Source organism: Mus caroli, chromosome 17 (assembly GCF_900094665.2).
Source record: "Mus caroli chromosome 17, CAROLI_EIJ_v1.1, whole genome shotgun sequence".
Lineage (NCBI taxonomy): Eukaryota > Metazoa > Chordata > Mammalia > Rodentia > Muridae > Mus > Mus caroli.
Window position 1 is genome coordinate 53,351,414 of NC_034586.1, and position 24,102 is coordinate 53,375,515.

The 24,102-nt window shown below is 54.7% G+C and overlaps 3 protein-coding genes across 6 annotated transcripts in view; 2 read left to right on the forward strand and 1 right to left on the reverse strand.

The window, feature by feature from the left end:
• Positions 1-2,765: 2,765 nt before the first annotated feature.
• Positions 2,766-7,940, forward strand: Dus3l (dihydrouridine synthase 3 like). Of its 2 annotated transcripts, XM_021186364.2 has the most exons (13): positions 2,766-2,978; positions 3,584-3,851; positions 4,625-5,131; positions 5,491-5,532; positions 5,641-5,793; positions 5,892-6,008; positions 6,197-6,262; positions 6,367-6,477; positions 6,655-6,751; positions 6,899-6,974; positions 7,099-7,287; positions 7,380-7,508; positions 7,582-7,940. In XM_021186364.2, the coding sequence occupies exons 1-13, from the start codon at positions 2,893-2,895 to the stop codon at positions 7,652-7,654; spliced, it is 1,914 nt and encodes a 637-aa protein (XP_021042023.1). In that variant the 5' UTR covers positions 2,766-2,892; the 3' UTR covers positions 7,655-7,940. The 2 variants fall into 2 exon arrangements, with proteins under 2 accessions (XP_021042023.1, XP_021042021.1); XM_021186362.2 differs by having other exon boundaries at positions 6,367-6,751; positions 7,582-7,687.
• Positions 7,941-8,087: 147 nt separating this feature from the next.
• On the forward strand, positions 8,088-9,991 carry Prr22 (proline rich 22). Its single transcript, XM_021149654.2, has 3 exons — positions 8,088-8,298; positions 8,383-8,448; positions 8,893-9,991. The coding sequence occupies exons 1-3, from the start codon at positions 8,187-8,189 to the stop codon at positions 9,972-9,974; spliced, it is 1,260 nt and encodes a 419-aa protein (XP_021005313.1). The 5' UTR covers positions 8,088-8,186; the 3' UTR covers positions 9,975-9,991.
• Positions 9,992-12,844: 2,853 nt separating this feature from the next.
• Positions 12,845-24,102, reverse strand: part of Rfx2 (regulatory factor X2) — a 55,783-nt gene continuing 44,525 nt past the window's right edge. For 2 of the 3 annotated variants that reach the window (XM_021149747.1, XM_021149744.1), the window contains 11 exons: positions 23,347-23,466; positions 22,041-22,156; positions 21,414-21,532; positions 21,065-21,177; positions 20,297-20,451; positions 18,969-19,066; positions 17,464-17,613; positions 16,593-16,801; positions 14,803-14,956; positions 14,388-14,430; positions 12,845-14,030 (listed from right to left, as the gene is read on the reverse strand). In XM_021149747.1, coding sequence (XP_021005406.1) covers positions 13,918-14,030; positions 14,388-14,430; positions 14,803-14,956; positions 16,593-16,801; positions 17,464-17,613; positions 18,969-19,066; positions 20,297-20,451; positions 21,065-21,177; positions 21,414-21,532; positions 22,041-22,156; positions 23,347-23,466 — 1,390 coding nt within the window. In that variant the 3' untranslated portion in view covers positions 12,845-13,917. The remainder of the gene's footprint in view (positions 14,031-14,387; positions 14,431-14,802; positions 14,957-16,592; positions 16,802-17,463; positions 17,614-18,968; positions 19,067-20,296; positions 20,452-21,064; positions 21,178-21,413; positions 21,533-22,040; positions 22,157-23,346; positions 23,467-24,102) is intronic. The other variant, XM_021149746.2, reaches the window with a different exon arrangement.

The window sequence follows — 24,102 nt, forward strand, 5'->3', positions numbered from 1 at the left end:
GACCCTAGCAGCCCGTGGGCGGCAGGAAAGAGTGAAGCTGCAGATCTAGGCTGGGATGGTAAAAACAGGACCGGAGCTGTTCCTCTGGGAGCCATTGACAGCACGGGGTCAGAGGTGGAGGCCGGGTCCCTGCCGCCTCCGAGGTCAGGAAGGTGGGAAACGCATCAGGCGGGCCACCTGGGCAGCGGCTCCTGCGGAAGGAGCTGGGGGGCCGGGGATGGGCGGGACCTAGCTTAGTGGGCGGGGCTGGGGGCAGGCTTGCTCGCAGGCTGTGTTGCGCACGCGCACACTTGCGGCGCCGCCAGCTGCTGTAACGCTGAGCTCTCCGCAACCAGCTTGGCCCTGGCTACTCTAATCCCTCTGCTCCCGACCTGCAGCCCCGAGATAAGGACCCAGCTGCAGGCGTAGATAAAGGAATCTGCCACACAAATCCGGGAGGCCAGCCGTGGGCACCCAGCCCAGGACTGCACCTGCTAGACCTAAGTGGGGGGAGGGGCGGCCCAGAGGTGGGGGTGGGGGTACCCAGGTGGACACAGAACTGGAGACAGAAAAGGAGGGAGCCCAGCCTGTAAAGCCAGGCCATTTGGGAAGATGAGGCAGGGGCATTGCCGTGAGTTTGGGGTTGCCTTGGAATGGAAAGCGAGTCTTTGTCACAAAAGGACAAAAATGAGAGAGAATGTCAAGTATGGTGGCAGACACACTTTGAGAGGTGGAGGAAGGAGAATCAGGGATTCAAGGTCATTTCTGGCAATAGTGAGTTGGAGACTAGCCTGTGCTACCTGAGACCTTATCTTAAAAAAAAATAAAAATAAAATAAAACCGTTGAGGAAGAATAGAAGAGACACACAGAGAGGAATAGGGGAGGAGGCAGCAGTGGGGCCCTTTGGTCTTCCCTGCCCCCACTTGGTGCCCAGGTCTCCAGTGCTAGCAGGGCCACAGCCACCTGCCTCCCTCACTTCCTGGTGTCAGCTGAGATCAGGCTGGAGCTGTAGCTCCAGGGGGCTATCTGGATCCCTCAGTTCAGGGAGCCACAGACTCTCCGGGAGGCACGTTGCCAGGGGACTCGGGTGTGGAAACTGGCCGAGGAGGAAAGAGGGGGGGGTGTTTTCCGTGCTAGGTGTAATGGTGTACCTGGAGGAGACTAGGACGGAAGGCTGGTTCAAAAAGAGTACGGAGTAGGTCATCCTTGGACGCGGAAGGACTAGGGGTGGGGTAGGAGGAGAAATGGAGGCCCAGATGCTAGTCTGTGCTCAGGGTTGGAACCGGGCCTGGCGGACAGTAAACCCTCACTAGCTGCTGAGCTCCCGGTAAGGGGCCAGCACCATTGTATTCACATCACCATGAATGCTGCACCTCATGGTTAACGGTCTGTACCGTTTCACAGTTATCAACTACCAGGCTGTCACGCCTTCTTCTTGCACAGAAGAGGATGGAGTCGCTTTGAGGAAGGGATCTTGTTCCTGTCGTTGCCCTTTGCAGCCCTGTTTCTTCCAAGAGCGTGTCTTTATCGCAACCCAATTGTAGACGCTACAAAGGAGCCCCAGCCTTAAAATGCAGTTATTCCCATCTTTCCCAGTAGGGGCGGTAGAGAGCAATGGCGCAAACAGGGTGCTATTGTGGTCTAAGGCTAATTAATCGCTTTACCTCTCTGGGCCTCAGTTTCCCCTTATGTTATACAGCCAGCAGAGTCTAGTTCGTGCGTGGCGGGACAGCCTGGGCTACAGGGTGAGACCCCATCTCCACGAATTAAATAAATTTAAATACTGATTGGTTTGACTTGGCTTTGGTTGAGACATGTAGCTCAGGCTGGCCTCAAACATCAGGACAGCCAGGGCTATACAGAGAAACCCTGTCTCGACACCCCCCCCAAACAAACAAACAAAAACAAAAACACTACCTCCCGATCCACCCAAGTGCCGTTCTTACATGTTTAAGCACGTTTTTATTAAAATAGTAATTGCAGGATTGATACGGAGAAGTGCCTGATGTCAGGCTCAAGGAGCTAAATTCAATCCCGGGACCAACATGGGGAGGCAGGGAACCCCCCCCCCCAATTGTCATATGACCTCCACATAAGGGTGACACACAGGAGACCCACACTCACATAATAGATGAGTAAATGTCACTTTCAAAGTAACGCAGGCACACACCTTTAATCCCAGCGTTTGGGAGGCAGAGGCCAGGAGGATCTCTGAGCTTGAGACTTGCCTAGGCTACATAGTGAGACGCTGTCTCAAAAAAAAGAAAAGAAAAGAAAAGAAAAAAGAAAAGAAAAGAAAAGGCAGTACAATGAAAATAATTCAAATTGCCACGCGTTTATGGGCTACAATAGCTCACGAAGGACACTGTGAAAGAACAGCGTGTCCCCGTGAAGTCATTTGATCCTTCAAAGCTGTTGGTATTTTTTGTTTGTCTTCTGAGACACGGTTTCTCTGAGGAGCTCAGGCTGTTCTGGACCTCACTCTATAGACCAGGCTGGCCTCGAACTCATGATTCACCTGACTCCATCTCCCCAGTGCTGGGATTAAAGGCGTGCGCAACACCGCTCAGACTGCGGTTTATTATTATAAAATAACAGACACGTTTGTAAAAGGGACAAAAGCAAAGTGGGTGAGTGTGAGCTGCACCCACACCCACACCCCCAGATTCACTTCCAAGGATCAAGAGTGACCCACGGATGACCGACGAGAACCCCGCGGGGACCCTTGAGCACTTCCGTTTCCTGCGCAGCCTTGCCACGCCCCCCGCCGGCGCCCCCACGGTCGTGCGCGCGCGCGCCTTAGCAGCATTGGTGTGGTCTGAGCGTGCGCATTTCTTTCTGTAGGCTCCAGAGGACACGAGCGACCCGGAAGACTTTCCTGCCACACTCCAGAGCTGGTGTGACGGGCATCGATGGCGGAGACGGCAGCGGAGAGCGGTGGTGGCGGTGACTCCGGGGTTGGCGCGTGCGAACGGGGGGTGGCGCCCATTAAAGCTCAGTGAGTCGCTGGTGCCCGTCAGCGAAGCTGATGTGGCCTTCCCGGCGTCCGTGGCGGGTGCTAGTGGTGCATGCTGGGAGGTGTGGCGGCATCCTGGAGAGCGGCATCCCGGAGGCGCCAAAGTCTTTACCTACCTTCTGCTGTCACACGAGTGTAACATGTGTTACATGTGTTGGTTGTCACAAGCAGTGAGGCCGGCTGTGCACATAGGCAGCTTTGGGGAACCAGAAGCAGGGTCCTTGGTGCATGCTGGGGCTTGTAGTCTCCACGAAGGGCAAAAAAAAAAAAAAAAAAATATGGCTCGCGGCGAAAGACCTGGGAAGGGTAGTAGCTTGAGTCTCGCTGCCAAGCATGCTGGGGTTTGTAGTCCCTTCGTAGTCTACCAAGGATATTGGTATTTGTGTGTCGCAACCCTTAAGGCAATGCAGTTCTCAGAGCAGGGACACAAATGGCTCCCTCAAGTGTAAAACAGGTGTCCCCGCGGCACTGTTGAAAAATGGCTGGTTCTAAGTAGGGAAAGCTTCCTGCAAGCAGGAGCACGTGAGCTTGGCATTAGCCCCCAAGCCCCTTTACCTGTGCACATCGAGCCTCTCCCGCTCTGGCAGGTACCGCACAACCAAAGAACGGTTCCACGAATATCTGGATGGAGACAAGCAGGAGGGTGCATGCCAGGAAGTGCCCACAGGAGACCCAGCTGAGCCAGGGGCCAAAAGAATTCGCCTGGAAGATGGGCAGGAAAATGGGAAGACAGAGGTGGCAATTGAGTCCCGTGAAAGGCAGATGCCCAAGAGGGCCCGTGGCCAAAACAAAAGCCGGCCCCACGTGAAGCCAGCACACTACGACAAGGAAAGGCTCTGCCCGTCCCTCCTCCAGGTGAGGGGTCGCTCTACAGGCTTGGCTTAAAGTCTGCAGATGTTGTGCTATGACAAATATACGTGACCCTTGACCTACAGGGACTCGACCTAGTAGTGCCTTGCCTTGGTCCATGGTGCTGCCTTCAAAGTCATTGACCTATCTACACATCACACTTGAATTTATTTATTTTTGGTTTTTTTTTTTTTTTTTTTGAGACAGGGTTTCTCTGTGTAGCCCTGGCTGACCTGGAACTCACTCTGTGAACCAGGCTGGTCCTGAACTCAGAGAGCACTCCCAAGTCCTGGGATTAAAGGTGTGCTCAGCTATTTCAATTTACCTTTTTTTTTTTTTAAAGATTTATTTATTTTATGTATATGAGTCCACTGTAGCTGTCCTCAGAACACCAGAAGAGGGCATCAGATCCCATTACAGACGGTTGTGAGCCACCATGTGGTTGCTGGGGATTGAACTCAGGACCTCTGGAAGAACAGTCAGTGCTCTTAACCTCTGAGCCATCTCTCCAGCCCCCTTAATTTACCTTTTTAAAGAGGGTCTTGTATGTCCTGCAGCTGGAGTTACAGGTGGTTGTGAGCTGGGAAATCAAATCCACATGGTGTGCAGGAGTAGCTGGGGTTCTTGACCTCGGACCTGTCACTCCAGCTTGATACTGTTCCAGCTTTAGGTGAAACAGGCACGCTGGGGACACTTCCCCAGGACTTGCAGATGGCAGAATAGCGCTTTGCCCACCCTGGCCATTCAGTCCTCTCCTGGTCCTTTCCTGTCCCTCACAGGAGCCGGCCACCCCATGTGCATTCGGAGACCGTTGCCGCTTCCTGCACGATGTGGGGCGCTACCTGGAGACCAAACCGGCAGACCTGGGCCCCCGCTGTGTGCTCTTCGACACCTTTGGCCGGTGCCCTTTCAGCATGACCTGTCGCTTTGCTGGAGCACACCTGGGGCCCGAGGGGCAGAACCTGGTGCAGGAAGAGGTGGTGGCCCGCTGTGCGCAGCTCCCTTCAGTGCGGAATGGCTTAGACAGGGCCCTGCAGCAGCAGCTGCGGAAGCGCCAAGTGTGCTTTGAGAGGGCTGAGCAGGCCCTGAACCGCCTCACCCAGGGCCCCATGCCCACTGTTGTCCCTGAGACCACTGTGGCCATGGTGACCCCAAAGCAGAATAGCTGTCATGCCCAGCTAGATACCGTAGGAGGGGCTGGCACCCCGCAGAGCAGCCCTGTGCCCACCTGTGGCCCCTTGACAGACGAGGACGTGATCCGGCTGCGGCCCTGTGAGAAGAAGCGGGTAAGGTGCAGGCATGGGAACTGGATTCCTGCGTTGTCCAAGTCCTGTCTCAGCAGCAAGAGCCTGAACTGCCCCAGAGGATCAGGGCTAAGGGAGAAAAGGGTACGATGGAAGGCTCTTGAAGGGCAGGCACCGAGACTAGGGTTTCAGAGCTTGAATAGGAGCTCTCCAGACAGAAGGCCAGTCATTGGCGAGCTTTCCCCGTAAGACAAGTGAACTTGGTGTGTACAGCGGCCAGCAGCAGAGGGAGGCCACTGGGGGATGGCGGCGGGGGGGAGGGGGGGAGGGGAGGAGTGTGGGAGGGGGACAGGGACGTGTTAGTGGGGGAAGGAGGCCTGATGTGTTCATTTCCCTTCCAGCTAGACATCAGCGGAAAGCTGTATCTGGCTCCTTTAACCACGGTAGGAGGTGGCTGGGGGTGGGCGGCCCAGTGGTCCCTGGGGCATTGCTGGTCCAGCGTGCCTGCTTTCCTGATCTCTGAGGACTGACCATGTCCCTGTCCCGGTCAGTGTGGAAACCTACCCTTTCGCCGCATTTGCAAGCGCTTTGGTGCGGATGTGACCTGCGGTGAGATGGCCGTGTGCACGAACCTGCTCCAGGGACAGATGTCTGAGTGGGCTTTGCTCAAGCGCCACCCCTGTGAGGACATCTTTGGGGTGCAGGTCAGTGTTTGCCCTGGAGGAGGTTGCCATGTTAGGGACGTGCTGTGGCTGTGTGTGGAACGGCCAGTCACTGAGCAGATTCCGCCTGCCTGGTGCAGCTGGAGGGCGCGTTCCCTGACACCATGACCAAATGTGCGGAGCTCCTCAACCGCACCATTGACGTGGACTTCGTGGACATCAACGTGGGCTGCCCCATCGACCTCGTCTACAAGAAGGTGATGGCTGCTCTGCCCTGGAGCCTGGGCTGGGTGTGGGCCAAGCCCGGGCCCCTGCCCTGCTGGCCCTGTGCCTCGGTTTCCCCATCTGGACACGGAGTTGGGTGGCAGGCAGTTCACCTGTATGTGGGTGCCTACAGGAAGTGTGTGTGTGTCTTGGAGTTCACCAGGGTCTCTGTGTCCCACAGGGTGGTGGCTGTGCACTCATGAATCGCTCCGCCAAGTTCCAGCAGATCGTGCGGGGCGTGAATGAGGTAACCCGGCTCTTGAGCGCTATGCCTCTCCTCTGTCCCCAAGTGATTCTGCCATGTAGCCTCCAGTCCCGCTGTTTGCTCCCCCTCTGCCCCTGTCCTGAAAGGTGTTGGACGTACCACTGACTGTGAAGATGCGCACAGGCGTCCAGGAGCGTGTGAGCCTGGCACACCGACTGCTGCCCGAACTGCGGGACTGGGGTGTCGCACTGGTCACGGTGGGTGTCGGGCAGTGCGGTCACACGTCAGGGTTCCTGTGGCTCTCCCGCTTCCTCGTTCTCTCTCTCTGTTTGGTTTCTTGCTGTCTCTCTGTGCCCCCTCCTGCCCTTCACCTCTTGATCCCCTCGACCTGTTACCTCCACCTTCAACCATCATTACTGCTGCCTCACCCCCAGCTCCATGGCCGCTCCCGGGAACAGCGCTACACCAGGCTGGCCGACTGGCCCTACATAGAGCAGTGTGCCAAGGTGGCCAGCCCCATGCCCCTGTTTGGTAGGTACCCAGAACCACTAGGGTCACATCTTTCAACTGGGAAGACTGGGAGGGATGCTGGGTCCCTTGGAAATCTCCAGACTGATTGGTGATGCCCCCCATGTCCATGGGGCCTGCCACTGTCAAGACCCCACTGTGTCTCCTCAGGAAATGGGGACATCCTTTCGTTTGAGGATGCCAACTGTGCCATGCAGACAGGCGTTGCGGGGATCATGGTTGCCCGGTGAGCAGCAGCTGGGCTGGGGCAGCAGTGCTAGGACCTTCTGCACTCCTGTGAGGGCAAGGCCTGGCTGTTGAAGGGATGGAGCTCAGAGGCACAAGTCCTCACTGGGCGTCTCCCTCTGTAGTGGTGCCTTGCTCAAGCCCTGGCTGTTCACGGAGATCAAAGAACAGAGGCACTGGGACATCTCGTCCTCCGAGCGCCTGGACATCCTGAGGGACTTCACACACTACGGCTTAGAACACTGGGGCTCCGACACACAGGGTGTGGAGCGGACCCGGCGCTTCCTGCTTGAGTGGCTCTCTTTTCTTTGCAGGTGGGCATTGGACAGGCAAGCAGCTAGGGTAAGAGATCGGAGCCTCAGGCCTCACTTGGCCTTCTTGCCTCCCCTACCCTCCTGGCCCACAGGTATGTGCCCGTGGGCCTGCTCGAGCGACCCCCACAGAGGATCAATGAGAGGCCACCCTACTACTTAGGCCGTGACTACCTGGAGACGCTCATGGCCAGCCAGCAGGCTGCAGACTGGATTCGCATCAGGTACTCACTGACCAGGGCTCTGCGAGTTGATGGTGGGTGGCCCAGGCCTGACCTTTCCCTTTTATCCCCACAGTGAGATGCTGCTTGGACCAGTACCTCCTGGCTTCGTCTTCCTGCCCAAGCACAAGGCCAATGCCTACAAGTAGCCGACACAGACAATAAATATTATTCTTCTATCATTTCTTTTATTTTGTTGGCTTTTTGAGACAAGATCTCCTGTTGTCTGGACTGGCCTTGAACTCCTGGAATCCTAGGCACTCACCGTCCATCATACTTGGCTTTTTTTTTTTAGGTGTCCTGTTTTGCTGGCCAGTGTCCTTGTGATTTTGGTTTTTCAAGACAGGGTTGCTCTGTGTAAACCAGGCTGGCCTCAAACTCAGAGAGCCACTTGCCTCTGCCTCCGAGTGCTGGGATTAAAGAAGTGTTCCACCACCACCTGGCTGTCCTTGTGACTTTGAATTAGGTGACTTGCGTGAAGGCAGCAACAGCGACCTGGCTCAGGGAGCAGAGGGAGTCATCTCTTGCCCACCCCCTCCCCCTCCCCCGGAACCCAAGTGATGAGCCTGCCCTGGACTGGAACCCTCCACCTAGCAACGGGGCAAACAGAACCCAGAGGGACTCTATCCCCAAGGTGCCTCTGCTGCCACCCAGGTCCCCCCGGGGTGGCTTGTCTCACCCATGCAGCATCCCAAAACCCTGAATCCCCCAGCCATACCCCAGGAAGGCTTCAGCCTGCAGAGCCTGGAGGGCCCTGAGGTGCCAGGTGGCCCAGAACCCCTTCCCACCGTAGGTACGATGGTGGTGGTGGGCAGGGGTGTGTGATGGCCATGGGGCCTGGGCTCTTGCCCCACCCACCGGGCGCCTTTGTCCACAGCCAATGCTAACCTGCACTATCAGACCCCCGGCTCGGACCAGGATGTGCTTCCAGCCCCTCCAGCAGGTATCAGCCAGCACCCCTGAGCCCTGCTATGAGCAGGCTCCATACTCACCCGAGATGAGACCCTAAAATGATCCTGGGTCCCCTCTGTACTCCAGACAGATTTCCCCATAGCTAAACTCATGTGTCACATTTCAAAGTGACACTGGAGACCAGGCCGAAGCCTGCTTTGGTGACAGCAGCTGCTACTAGGCAAGGCTTTCTGAGAAGCCTGGGCACCCAAACTCAGGTCGCTGTTCCTCTGAGGGGCATCAGAGGAGAGAACCCCAACAGTTTCTGTGTGTCTTGCCCCCCACGAGTCCTCAGATGACTGGTAATCAGGGCCAGGTCACAAGGTTCCTCTGAGGTCAGGGCTGTGTCCTACGTGCCTGGGCTTTGGGCATCCCGCCCCCCTCCCCAAGGCCTGGTTGCCCCATGGAGCTCCACTCAGGTGTCTGCCACCCACAGGCTTCCAGATGGCTCCCTGCGGCTGCTTCTTCGACCCCCGAATCTACCGCATTGAGTGGGCCACCTCCGACTTTGGCCAGTCATCCCTGTACAAAGTGGCAGTGGCTGGGGGTCCTGCCTTGTCTGGTGGCTACTTGCTGGAGGCCCCATCCTACCTCAAGGCCCCAGGGCCACCACCTCTACTGTACCCCCACTACCAGCCGGCCCCCAGCGGGCCACAGTACCTCACACATTACCTTCCTGCGGAGGAGCCTGTGCCTGAGGCTCTGGGCTTCATGCGGGACGGAGGGCCTCTCAACTTCATGGAGATGCTCAGAGACCGCCTGGCACCTCCGCCAACCCCCAAAGAGACTACGCCATCTCCCTTGCTTATCACAGTCCCCACGGCACACACGCTGCCACCCGGGCCCTATGGCCATCTCGGTGGCCAAGCCAGCCAGTTCCCAGCACCCCAGGTGACCATGAGGCCCATTGAGGCTTCCAGGGAGCTGCAGAGCAGTGGTGTGGCCAGGCCAGGTCTGCGATTCCCACCTGGGCCTGTAGAGGCCAAGGTGGCCAAGGTGGAGGACGTCACCGCAGTGGGCTCAGGCGAGACCATGCCTCCCGAGGCGCCACGTGCGTTCTTCCTACCGGACAAGGTCCTTCTTGAAGATGCCATGAAACTTTTTGATTGTCTCCCTGGTGGCACTGAGCCTGAGGTGGCCTTGCACAGGGGTCCTGGCCCTGGACTGCGGGACAGTGGTGGCGGTGGGGATGACTTTCCAACCGACATCCGCTCCCTGCACCTGCCAGATGACCTGCTGTCCTTTGACTACAGTGTCCCCGAGATCCTAGATGCGGTGGCCAATGTGGACTACTTTTTCAGCTTCAAGGCCCTGGATGATGAACCACCAGTGCCGCATCTTGGGGTCCCTGCCACTGACACAGTGGCCCCTGGCCTGCGGTCCCATCAACTGGGGAAAAAACCCAGCACGCCCACCAAGAAAGGGAAGCCAGGCAGCAGACACAGGCAGACCACAGGCCCAGCTGACACAGCCGCCACCACAGGACCCAGGCTGGACCCGGGAGCCATCCCCAATTAAAGCGATTTGATCTCTCAGCTGTGTGTGGACACGTGTCCTGTGGCCACGACCAGGCAAGCCTGCTAAGACTGCTTGGTGAGGCCAATGTGTGTGTGTGTGTGTGTGTGTGTTGGTTGGGGTGGTGGTGGCAGTCACATGCCTTCAGAGTTCAGCCAGAATCCTCAGAATTGAAGTGTCAGGCTGAACTGTTAGCCCTGCATTCAGGTTGCCTGGGTAGGGAGATTGCAGGCCAGTCTGGGCCACAAAGCACAGCCTCATCTACAAGAAATGAAGACGGGGTGCTGTAGCTCAGTTACTAGCATTTTGGGGCTCAGTTGGTACAGTGCTTAGGAACTCAGTTGTTATTCACAAGTATAAACTATGTTTGGTACATGGTTGTAACCCTAGCACTGAGGAGGTAGGAGGAGACAGGATCCGAATTTCAAGGCCAGCCTGAGCTTTTTGACACTGTCTCAAGAAGGTCAATCACCTGGGGCTGGCCATGCTGGGAGGTCTCTTGAGAAGTGGGATTTTCTTTTCCAGACACCACACTGAAATGGGTTCCCTTGTATGTTTGGTGGTCCGAGTCAAAGTGTCCTTCGAGGAGTGACACTCACCTGGATGTCTACTCAAATGGCTGTCCCCATCCTCCTGCTAGGTCACTGCACCTCACCTGTGCCCCATGAAACCACAATTTATGGAAGGCAGACAGGGAGGTGGCCTCTGCTATGTAGGGGCTTTGGCGTTCTCTGGGGGAAGCTGGGCTCAGCCTCGGCATGGTTGCTGGTGGGGCTTGACAGGGATGGTTGACTGCAGGAGCCGTGGAGTTGTTTGTGGGAACAGGTATGGGCTTTTGGGAAAGATGCTGCATGCTGTGGGGGAGGCCTGATGGGCAGGCAACAGCCACTTTTCTCAAAGGGTATCCATCTCCCACGAAGCCACGATTAAGGGTGTGTGGAGCGGGTGGAATGGCTTGGCAACCCAGAACCCGTGCGAAGGTAGGACCGACTGATCTCACTTAGCTGTCCTTTGACCTCCACACCCTGTTACCAGGTGTCACTCGCTGCTTGCCTCCTGTTCAATCCCAAGGCCACCTACCCACTGGACCCTCGTTCTCCCTAGCGCCTCTTCATGTTTTTTTTTTTTTTTTTAAGATTTNTTTNTTTATTATATGTAAGTACACTGTAGCTGTCTTCAGACACTCCAGAAGAGGGCACCAGATCTCGTTACGGATGGTTGTTAGCTACCATGTGGTTGCTGGGATTTGAACTCTGGACCTTTGGAAGAGCAGTCGGGTGCTCTTACCCACTGAGCCATCTCACCAGCCCTTCATGTTTCTTAAGACAGGGTCTCAGGATGTAGTCCTGGCTATCCTGGAACTATGTCAACCAGGCTAGCACAACAATTAGACTCCCTCAAGGCATGCACCACCAGCTTGCTCTTCTTTAAGACAGGTCTCCTGTAGCCCAGGCTGGCCTCAATCCTGCCATACTACCCCTGCCACCATCCTAAGAATCTCTGGAAAATCTGAGCTCATATCTGCTTCTGTTAAGGGTCAGGTGCTGACAGGTCCGAGCATGGGAGAGCAGTCTGAACAAGGGGTGATACCTTTGTCCTGGGAGTGGGCGAAGTCACTAAAGCTGGTAGGGCAGGGCCCAGGGCAGGACCCAAGGATGGAGATACAGGAGCCAGGGGAACCTAGGAAACCTAGGAGGCAAGGGCACACTTCAGAGAGAACATTTCCCTGTGAGGGGGCATTTCCACTTTTGTGTTTTTGTTTTTTGAGACAGGGTTTCTCTGTATAGCCCTGGCTGTCCTGCATTTCCACTTTAAAAAAAAAAAGATTGTATGTATGTGAGTACACTGTCACTCTCTTCAGACACACCAGAAGAGGACATCAGATCCCAGTACAGATGGTTGTGAGCCACCAGGTGGTTGCTGGGAATTGAACTCAGGACCTCTGAAAGAGCAGTCAGTGCTCTTAACCGCTGAGCCAGCTCTCCAGCCCCTCCACCCTTTCTTTTTAAACAAAAAAAAGTATTTGTGTGTGGGTGCTTTGGCTAGATGTGTCTGTGCACTACACATGCAATACCTGTGGAGGCCAGATGGGGATGTCATATCTCACAGAACTGCAGTTATAGATGGTTGTAAGCCACCCTGTGGGTACTGGGAATCGAACCTGGGTCCTCTGCAGAAGCAGCCAGTGTTCCATCTCTCCACTGACCCACCTCTCCAGCTCCCATCTCTTTAATAAAAGGTTTTTCTCAAGCCATGAAGGACCAGTGTCCCTTGAGCTCTCTCTCCATCATGTGGGAGCCCAGAGTTGAAGCAGGTTAGGCCCACCACCACCAGACTCACGTATTGTATACATCTATGAACCAAGGAGCCACTGGACTCACACCCCAAGTTCCTAGGAGAGGCCATTTGCCCTCACTCAGAGAAGTACCTGTTGGGTGCCATTTATTCTGTTGGGTCTGGAAGGACCACCCTGTGCAAACAGATCCTCCTGTCATCAGCTCCAAGCTGGCCTTGCTGGGACACAAGTCCATTTTTGTCTATCACTCCCAGAAGGGAGAGACCTTGAGGCCAAAGGCTCAGTTTTTGAGGAGCCATAGGGCTAAATGGGAGGCTAGTTGTCCCAGAGTGAGTTTGGAAGACATCTATTAGATCCTCTGGAGCTGGAGTAAGGATGGGGACCTACCTACTCAACAAAGGCCAGCACAGTGCAAGGCTAGAATCCAGTGTGTATTGCTTTCCACAAGGGGGATCCTGGTCAGTCCAGTCACGGAAAGCATCAATGTCCCGAAGGACACCATCCTTTAAAGCTGTTCTGTCTAAAGGCTCTGTGTTGGTGACCAGTGCCGCCTGAATGAACAAACACGGACACCAGGTATGTTGCGATGGACACATTCATAAGAACCTTCTAAGAACAATTACAGCACAGAACTATTGGGGGGAACAGTTTTTCCAAAAAAAAAAAAAAAAACTATCATATTTCATTAGGTGCTTCCTAGGTATGGGAGGGCAGGGCTTGTGTTGGGAAAGAATTCTCAACATGGCGACAGCAGCAAGGTGTGACGTGTTAGGGCCTCTAGAACTCAGGGCCCAATAGGCATTGGTGTTCATTTGTCTGCAGAGATCTCATGGTCTGGAGTTGAGAAGGGGTTGGCCACTGGCCAGCAGCAAGCATGGCAAGTTTGGGGGAGGTGTCTGGAAGACTGCAGGGGCTCAGGCACTGCCCTGAGCACAGGTTTTGGAGTTCTGTTGGGAGGCGTGGATATGGTGCTGACCCCCGTGGCTACTTGGGGAAACCCAACACAGGCCCCCCAGGTTATCGTGGTATTAACCATGAATTGGACAGAAAGTCTATAGTCAAGCAGATGGGTCGAGCATCTGGGCTTGACTGGCCCTGTTTGGAGCCTGTTATCTCTTTGGGGCTTGGACCTGTCCAGGATGAGATGAGATGCCGTGAGTATGTATGACCCAGGGTGTGTGCCTGGAGGTCTTGGCTGTCCATGAGAGGCCATTAGATACATGGAGACCACAGCACAGGGGACCTGCAGAGCCTCCACACAGTGGCCAGAGAATAATAGGCTCCTCCCCCTCTGGGCTCTGCTGGAGTGGTTTCTCTTTGACATGGTGGTTAGCTGAGTGGGAAAGCCACCAAGGTGGCTGGGACATTTCTGGGGATGTGCCTCACAACTCACATACACACAGCAGGCTGCTGTATCCTCTCGGGGACAGCCCAGGGTCAGGGCCACTTTAGCAGAGTATGGCAGCTTGAGTGACCATCTTAGTTGCCCACAGTCTCTGGCACCCTGTGGGTGGGGACCCCATGCTACCTTGGGTCACAGTAAACATGGCATCATTGAAGAGGCACTAGTGTGATACAGCTGAGAGTCCAGGTCCCTAGAGGGCCAGGTGACGCCTTCCGGAAGCATGTGGAAGACGCCCAGGGAAGGGGCTAGATGCCCTGCAGTGGGTGGCTGGGGTCACTCCGTTCCCGCTTCACGAGGGGCTCACCCAGACTGCGGCCATCCACATCTGCCTCACTGCTGTGTCCATCCCCAATGTCCTCTGCAGGGATGAGGGGACAGAGGTGCCACTATGAACAGAGTTGCCTTGCCTTTGCTTCAGGTCAATCTGCCCCCATGTCCTGCCTGGTCACCCTTGGGTTCATCAACAGGCTGGGCTTCTAACCTGGGTCTCTAGTGGTCACAAGCCACTGGCCTCAGCCACCCAGACTGGCCAGTGATAATCTCTCCTCACACCCTGTTAAGCTACCACAGGGTGTCACTGGAGCCCATGCCCAGTTGCCAGGACTCCCACCACCTGCACACTAGTCCCTGGGATCCTCAACCCAACACAGAGGCTACCACAATGGTACCTCTTATAGATACTGTGCAAGGGGGCTGGGAACCAGGGCACACCCACCTTTGTCCAGCAGGGTCAGTGACAGGGAGGCCAGATCGTTGAACTGTAAGGGAAGGGAGAGTTACAGGCTTGCACAGGTGACAGTCATGAATCAATCCCTAAGGTGAGTGACTAGGAAGAGCTGGGCTCTGAGAGGGTTACATGGCTGAACCCCTGTCTTGCAGGTCCCCCAGATGGCTCCCACAGAGCACAAGCCTTCCTGTGGCTTCAGTTCTTTGCCTTTTTAGTAGGTAAATTGTGTGTGTGTGTGTGTGTGTGTGTGTGTGTGTGTTTGTACACATGTGCAGTACCTACAGAGGCCAGAAGGTGGCACTGGATTCCACTAGATTCTCCTGGAGAGGGAATTCCATATAGTTGTTGAGCTACTATATGGGTGTCTGGGTGGATCTGGGCCTCTGGATCACCCTGGCCTCACCTCGCCCATGACGGCAATTGGCGTCTCCCCGGTAGCCTGGGCCACACGGTGCTCCACCAGGTAGAACATGTACTCATCATAGAGCAGCCGGATGAGGTGGAAGGAGCCGAAGCTGGCAGCACTGCGTAGGGTCAGGTCACGGATCACCATAGAGCTAGGGACACAGGGACAGAGAATGGGCACCATCACTGGAACTGAGCCTGGAGTGCTGGCCTGGCTCCTCTGGGATGCTCTGAGCCTGAAAGCACTGCAAGAGCTGCCTGCTTGAGGCCATCAGGTCCACAGAGGCAGGGGATGGCCACCCATTCCCAGACATACATAGGGACATAGGGGGATACAGGTGAGTACAACGCAGTACATCTCAGCGCTTTTTGCTTTATTTTTAGCTCTTTTAAAACATATATCTGATTTATTTAATACCTATTTTTGAGACAAAGTCTTTCTACATAGTCTGGGGTGTCCTGGAACTTACTATGTAGACCAGGTTGGCCTCAAACTCAGAAATCCTTTTGTCTCTGCTTCCAGAGTGCTGAGATTAAAGTCACATGCCATACATGGACACACACACTTTTTTTTTTTTTTTTTTTTTTAAAAAACATGTTGCTGCCCTGTGGTACACCCTGCAGGTGCACTTGCCCCAGGAGGCCAACTGACTGGAACTGGAGCTGCAGATGTTGTAAGCCACCACCTACGTGCTGGGGATTAAATCTCAGTCCGTTGCAAGAGCAGAGCCTCCTGTCCCAAGTCAGAACTGACATCACAAGTGAAGGCTGTCACGTGAGCTCTTCTCTGTTTTTAATTTGTTTTGTTTTTATTCTTTTATTTTGTAATCCCTCTTTTTTGATGGGGTGGGAGTGTCTCATTCTGTAGTCCAGGCTCATGCTGCAGTCACCATACAGCAGAAAACTCAGGCTTTCTTCTATGATTCCCTCCCACACGCTTCAATCAACAGCTTCCTGTGACAGCATGTGACTGAGGGTCACTCTGCAGCTGTGACTGGAGTTTAAGGACCAGACTGACCTAGGCCTTAGCCAGCCCTGTGAGAAGCCTCACACAAACACCGGTCTCCCCACTTGGGCAGTAACATCAGCACAGCCCCACACTCGGAACTGCCGCTCTGTCCCTGCCAGTTTCATGTCCACTTGACACAGGCCAGAGACATCTAAGAGGAGGGAGCCTCAACTGAGAAATGCCTCCCGACAATCGGGCTGACATCCAGCTGTAGGACGTTTTTTTAGGGGGAGGGCCCAGCCCATTGTGGTTGGTGACCTCTCAGGGCTGGTGGTCCTCAGTTCTATAAGAAGCAGGCTGAGCAAGCTATGAGAGCAAGCCAGTAAGCAGCACCCTCCATGGCTTCTGCATTGGCTCCTGTCTCTAGGTTCCAGCCTTGTTTGAGTTCCTGTCCTGGCTTCCTTCTGTGTTGGACTATGATGCAGAAGGAGAAACCAAATGAACCCTTTCTTCTCCAGCTTGCTTTTGGTCACACTGTCTCCTCACAGCAACAGTAAACCCGAGTTACCACTGAGGTTTCCAACTCTGGGGGCCACAGTCTCATCTCTATATCTTTGAGCAGCCAGCTCTTGTCCTGGAAATTTCAAATGCTATTTTCCTGATGGTCCCACTAGGGACTTGTGTTGGTAGCTCCTGCATCTCTGTCTGAGGCCATGGTGGGCTCCAGCCCTGCCTTCAGATCACATGGCCCCACTCTGTTTTCGGATTAGAGGCCCAGAGGGTGTTTGGACCTTAGGGGTGGCACCTCCCTATCATGGATGTGGGGTGACCCAGCTCACCTGTAGAAGGACCACTTGAGCAAGAACTGGCGCGCAGCCTTGGGGAAGCTGGGGCTGCCTGAGTGCTGCTTCAGGACCTGGGTGACCACGTTGTCCAGCCAGCTGGCCCACTGGTCCAGCGAGCTCTGCTGCTGCAGAGTGACCTTGAAGTCATGCTCCAAACGCTGCACCAGGCTCTCCTCACACTGGCACACCCACGAGGCCTGCTCCTGCAAAGGCATAGCTGGTGAGGGCAGGCCTGGGGATCTTCTAGTGTATTTATTGGAGACAGGGTGAGCTCATGTAGCCCTGGCTGGCTTCCAACTGCTGAGATGACTCTGAACTCCAGGGTTGATGCGTTGCTGGGGATGGGGCCCAGGGTTTGGTGCATGCTAGGAGGGTGCTCTGCCCACTGAACCCCAACTCTACCTTTCATTGTGTATGGACAAAGTCTCAAGAGGTAGCCCAGGTTAGCCTAAAACTCCCAATCTCCCTGGCTCAGTCTCCTAAATGTGATGACAGGCATGTGCCACTGAGCTTCACAAAGACTCACAGTCTGCTGAAATGATGACCTCGGAGCCCCAGGGGCTGTCCTTAACTCTGCAATTGTTTGTACTTTTCTGGCAAGATGGAGCCAGACACACAAGGTCCAGCAGCTGGGAGCATTTGGAATGCCAACAGGCATTGCTTGTTAAACTGGCTACCAAAGGAATCCAGACACGGTAGGAGGTGGTTGGTGGGCTGTGACCAGACCTCAGACTCCCCATTGCAAACATACAGGCCAAGAAGGGATGAGCTGCCTGCTGCATCCAGCTGTGGTTTGCTGGTCAGCCTGAGTGGGGAAGACCAGTCCAGAGCAAGGCAGAGCAAGTGGATGTCACTGCCAAGTCACCTGCACATTGGCAAAGTCCACGCGGTTGAGGTCACTCAGCATCTGGTTAATCTGTGACGTGTTCTGCAATACAGCACGTGCTGCCTGTGCCAGGTGGTTGAGGGACGTGTAGCGCCGCAGCGTCTGTGCGAAGGCACTTACAACACCCACCTACAAGGGACCCAGGTGACAGGTCAGCAAAGCCCCTGCATGGGGGATGGACAGACAGAGGTGCACACACACACACAGACACTTGCACACGTGTACACATGCATGCACACCACCCTGCTCCCTGAGGCCTGTGGAGACTCAGGATAGCAGGGAATGAAGGGGCAGGATGGGGGACCCTGTAGGGAAGAGAGACCATGTTAGCCCATGTGCCCATCTCACTGAGGAGCCGTCTAGATTGTCTAACTGAGGAGGAGAACATCCCACTGGCTGAGCAGAGCAGACACGGGTGCCCAGCAGTCTTGGGCTCTGCCTATGATGGACTGTGTCCTCCGGATATGCTCCAGGAAAAACCCTTTCTCCTTTGTGTTGCGGCGTTAGGCAAGTGACTACGCATACAGACTGAGGGTGCAGGGGTGCATGAAGGTGGCAGCCAGCCCATGACACGGCACATCTAAGGGCTTTCCCTCCTGGCCCCGTGGTTGTCCCTGCTTCGGGAAGCCTCAGTGGATGGTAAAGATTCAGATCCCGATGAGGTGGGAAGTCCCAACACTTAGGGGACTGAAGCAGGAGGATTATGAGTTGGAAGACAGAACTTTTGGGCTAAATGAGACTGTTTTTGGAAGATTCAGGGAGTGGGGTCGGGGATGGAGAATCCTCACACCCACCAAGCTTATGTGTGGGTGTGGGTAGGGATACGGAGGCCAGGGGTTGAAGTTGGGGTCTTCACTCTCGGCCTTAGTTTTTAATCTATTTAATGCAATGGTGAGTATGGGAGTCGGTTCTCTCCTTTCACCATGTGGGTCCCAGGGATCCCTCAGGGGATCTTGGTGGCAAGAGCTCTTCTTACCCACAAAGCCACCTCCTGGGCCTCTGCACTCTACTTTTTTGAGACAGGGCTTACAGGTTAGGCTAGTGGTTGTTCTGGTGAGACCCTTAGTGCTGATGCTACAGTGTGTACCACCATGCAGTGGTACCACCTTTTTTTTTTCTGTAGTGACAGAGTCCAAATTCAGGTCATGCTGTGTGGCAAATGTTACCTCCTGAGCCGTGGCCCCAGCCCCAGCCCCAGCCCCCAGCGTCCCTGTACACATGTTCCAGAGTATCTGGGCCACAGATTTACACTGAAGACTCAGGTCAGGTAAGGAAATGAAAGTCCCACAAGCCAACCAAGGTAGCTGTCTGCTCTACAGTGGCCCAAGAATGTCATGTCCAGGGTCATCTATGGTCTTCTCCCTGCCAGTTCCTCTCCTACCCCCACAGCATCCTGGGAGGCCTATTTTCCTAGATACACAGGGAAAGTGGCCTGGGAAACACAGGGAAGCCAAGGGGTCCCCCAGATCCACATGTGCTAGTACCTTGGTCTGGATGACCTGCTGAGGGAAGTCACTCATGGCATTGATGAGCCAGCCCTCTAGGCTCTTGGCGAAGTTCCTGATGGCCTGGGTGAGGGAACCTGGAGGGGTGAACCAGTGGCTCATGGTGAGTGGGGTGAGCACCATCCCAGTGGGTCCACCACATTCCATATACATGATATCAGGACAGGTGAAAGTGCCATGGAGGTACAAGTGGCAGCCTGAGGGTGACTGGGGCCCTGGTCACCTAGGGAGGAAGTGCCAGGTGAGAGCAGGGAGCAGAAACTTGTCCCCAGCTCTGAGGAGACACTGGGCCTTGTCTGGGAATACACATGGCCGGCACAGTGATGGAGCTCCTGGTGAGGAGACCAGGGACACTGCCCAGCACCTGGAATTGCCTGAGCTGCCACAATCAAGATATATTCGTCACCAGAACCACAGCATCTGGGTCAGATACTCGCACACACATATGTGCACACACAAAGTGTGTTCTGTCAACATTTGAATTTATTTTATGCTGATTTGCCTTAAGAAGAAATTTAGACTTTCTGATTTTGATTTCAGGACAGGGTCTTTCTACATAGCTGATCTGGAACTCACTCTATAGCCCAGGCTGGCCTCAAACTCATAGAGACCTGCCTGCCTCTGCCTCCCCAGTGCTGGAGTATAAGGCATGAGCCACCATGCTGCGGTCATCAGACTGCTCTTACTTTCCTTTTAATTTTAATTTATTTTCAGACTGTTTTTGAAGAAAATATGTTCCAACATCACTGTCTTCCTGAGATTCAAATGTCACCCTGGCTGGCCCCCAGGAAAGGCCACAGTTCTCTGTGTTTCTAACCTCTAGCAGGAAACTCCTCAGGGCACTTAGAAAGATCTAAACTGCTGGACACTAATAGTCCCACACACACGCACCTGCAGGGAATGCAGCGAAGTCTGAAGCTGGCTTTGCTGCCCACTCTGGGACCATGGGCACTGAGCTGGGCAGGGCCTGTGTGGGTCCAAGGCTGTGTGGCTTTATGGGTAATCCCCTCTTTAGTGGGCCAGTCTTGGCCATTTTTCCTAGTACGCATCCCTGGTGCCCACAGATGGCCTGATGTGCCATTGAATCTGAGGTGGTCACCATGGTTTTCCTAGCTGATGACTCTTGGGCGCCCTTGCTCCATGGAACCTTCTGGAAAGCCTGGTACCTGCCCTGGCCCATTCTTAGCACCCTGCTGCCTGGCAGAGCTCCCTAGAGTCAGGAATGGGGAGGAGTTGGCAAGTGAGGGGACACTGCAGGATTGAGAGGTGGCTCTGGGGGGGCAGGGCCTTGGGATGGGGCCACTTACTGGGGACAGGCCGCAGCACATCTGGGATAAGGGTCTCCACCAGCGTCTGGTACAGGATGTGATCACAGCTTCGCATCCACTGTAGGATCGGCTCACATTTACACAGAGAGATGAGCTTCTCCTTAGGGAGGAGGGTGACTTCTGGGTCCTCATCGCTGTGGGAGAGGGAGGGGACACAGGGGAGTTTAAGCAGGCTCTGCTCGGGGGCTCGGGCTCTTGCCTCTCACCCATGCTGCTCAGGGAGCGGTGTGGTCCCTTGGGTCCCCAGGATGATGCAAGTTACTGTAGTCTCTGGTCTGGGTCACAACTTGGTAGCATAGATCCTGATACTCAGGAACCCAAGGCAGAAGGATGACAAAGCCATACCCAGCCTGAGCTACATCAAGAGAGCTGGGGCCATGGCTCAGGGGAACAGGCCCTGCCCAGCATGAGTAGGCCCAGCATGAGCAGGCCCAGCATGAGCAGGCCCAGCATGAGCAGGCCCAGCATGAGCAGGCCCAGCATGTGCAGGCCCAGCATGTGCAGGCCTAGCATGTGCAAGCCCATGGTCCCCAGAACTACAGCAGACCAGGCATACAATTGCCGTAGAAGCAGGTGGTGCCCAGACTCATTTGTCAACCACACCAAGTCTAAAAGCATGGAGAAGGGGTGTCTAGGCACCTCCTCAGACAGCCTAGACACACGGAAGGTGTCATCAGGAGACTGCCTTGGGATTAAACTGGGGAGCACATGGGCTGAGTCTGCCCTGTCCTGAGGTCAGGGTGTCACCTGGCAGGCAGCGAGGCACAGCTATCGCTGGAGGTGGACTTGCAGTTCCAGAAGGACAACCACAGCTTCTCAATGTACTGAAACTGGAGGTTCATGACGACATCTAAGGTAGCCTAGGAGCAGAACAGCCTGTTAGGGGGTAGGCCTGGTCATGTGCCTGGTGCTCCGGGCAGCTGTGGGGTCTTCTGAGGTCCCCAGAGGGGCCTTGCTAGTGAGGAGAGGAGAAGTGCCCAGGGAGAAGGTCCATCCAGTGGGAGGACATGGGCTCTGGCCTCCAGTGGGACACAGATATAGTGGTGGTGTGAGGGAGCCGTGGGTGGGGGTTGGGTCTGGCTGAGTAGGGCGTCACCTCACAGTGCCTGCGATACACCAGCTGCAGGGCCTTCACATCATGAAGGGTGACGTTCTCCTGCAGTAGCGTGCTGCCTAGGTCAGGTGCCGGGAACTCTGGGAAGACGTGGGACACATCTGGGGAGAGACAATCCGCACATGTCACACATCCAGGCTCCAGAGGACACAGGCACTGGAGACACACAATAGTGCTGTCCTCATGTGGTGACTGTGGACGTCAGCTCCTTAAGTTATTATTCTGGACTTAGGGTAAGCAATGTCTCAGAAATATCACCTAAGCAGACAGTCTGGGGCTGGGTCAGTGGCTAGAGTGCTTGTCGAGACACATGAGACCCTGGGTCCCATCCCCAGCATCACAGTGACCTGTCACCCCAGTATTCACGAGGATTAGGAGTTCAGGTCAGCCTGGGCTATAGGACAGTCACAGAGGAATCTCTATGCTCAGCTCTGGGTGCACTGCCAGTACCCAAAGTCACCATCGTTATGACAACCACTTTGCCAGTCACTGTCTCTGTCTATGGTCATCTCACATATCTGCTGTCCGGGTATACACCCATCATTCTAGAGGTATCAGAAGAAGACTCATCTACAACTGTCTATACGGTGGAGCAGGCCCCACACTCACCTATGTACTGCTGGTGATGCTGGCCCTGGGTGGCCATGGCCTGATCGGGCATGCCGTGCATGTTGCTGTGAGCGCTGCCATCCCCGAGGCTGTCTGACTTCTGGGCTGGCCGATACCTGGGCAGAGGACACATATGCTACCAGGAGCCCTCAGCAGCCCTTTCTGGGATGAGCCCAGTGAGCACAGAGGACTCAATGTGTGTGATGTGCCATTTTTAATAGCAGTTAACAGCAACAAGTGTTCTTTCTCTCCCAATGGTGGGGCCTGAACTGTGGAAGTATCTAGCACCCAGACAGACCTGGGCCCAGGAGTAGTGCTGCTGGGTACCAGGCTCAGGGGCAGGAAGCCGTCACACAAATGTCCCCACCATCCAGCTCCAGAACTAACACTCTACCCCTTCCTGTCTTTGTGACTGTGCTGGTGCCAGGAACTTCCTGGGAGGGAGACGCTGCCATGTGTCCTGCGTCTGGTTCATGTGCCCATTCACATTGGAACAGAGATTAGAATGTCCTTCGTTTTCCTGGCTGACTGGTATTCCAGTGTGGGCAGACTCCCCTTGGGCTGCCATCACCTGCAGCATGTCTTTATGCTGTTTCCCTCCGGAGGCAGGTGACCTTTGACACAGACCCTACATGTTTCATTACTGTGTGGCAGTTCTGACTTTGGATTGACTTTGGGCTGGATCTACTAGCGGAAACATACTCAGACCAGTCAGCCCCCTAGACACTGCTGGGCAAGCTGGCTGTGACAGTCAGCCAAGGGCCATGAGGTGAGGTCTCTTGAGGGAGGAAGAAGAAGATACCACTGAGGTGTCTCTGGGATGTCCCTTGACAAGGATGAAGGCTTGCTCATGTCTGCTGGTCCTGAAAGGAACCAGTGAGGGGCTTTGGGGTGTTGTCAAGGGTGGAGCTCTGTCTAGAATCTTCCAGTGAGGGGCTGGAGGTGTCATCAGGGGTAGGGCCCCTGCTTAGGGTATTTGAGGTCTTCAGTACCTCAACAAAACAAGATAATTAAGGTCTGTGGCTTCTTCTAGAAAAAAAATAGAAATATAGATACCTAAAAAGAAAATAAATGAAAACAAAAGAAAAGCGTGTGTTGCCAAGATGTGGGTGGGAGGGAGGCATGGGGCAGGACATGGTTTAGACAATGAAACCTCCCTCATCTGACACCACATTCCACTGAGTGTCTGTCCAAGCACACAACAGAAGACTCGTGCAGTGTCTTGCCTGTCATGTTTGGGGACACAGTTGCAGCACCCTGGGATCGAGGGCTACAGGACTCAGCCAGCCTGGCCAGTGTCACCCACCTAGGCTTCTGGTGTGTGGGTTGCTGCCTCATGGCCATGTACTGTGTGTCTTCCTGCAGCCGGTTCAGTGGGGAGTCTGGCTTCAGGCGGATCCCATAGTAATGGTACTTTGAGTTGCCTCTGGAATAAAGCATCACAGGGTGGACACTGTTGAGGGACACTCTCCTTAGGTTTGGCAATCATGGGGCCATTCTCTTTGTAGCAGCCTCTGGTGGGGAAGCCCCTCTCTTGTTAGTGTGATAAAGGCTCTGGGATGTCCTGCACTGATAAAGTGGTCGCCTCTGTCCAGCTCAGGTCTGCCCACTTACTGTGACTCTGACTGACAGCTCTTGCCCAGTGTCCCTCACACCTCATCTCACAGCTGGCCTTACAGACCGCATGGCAACACATCTCGAGTGTGGATGACAGGTGTGCATCACCACACCAGGCTCTAAGACTCCATTTTGAAAAGGGGTGTATCTTATTATGAAGTAACAAGAGCAGGAGGTGGCCTTGACATGCTCAAGGGATGACACACAGGTAGAGGCAGAAGGGGCAGCAGTTCAATATCATCAGATAGTAATGAGTGTGAGGCTAGCCTGGGCTACATGAGACTTTCTCAAAAGAAAAAAATATAAAAAAAGCTTGTTCAGAGGAATTTCAAGTAGATTTTAAAAAGTGAAAGGAGGGCTGGTGAGATGGCTCAGTGGGTAAGAGCACCCGACTGCTCTTCCGAAGGTCCAGAGTTCAAATCCCAGCAACCACATGGTGGCTCAC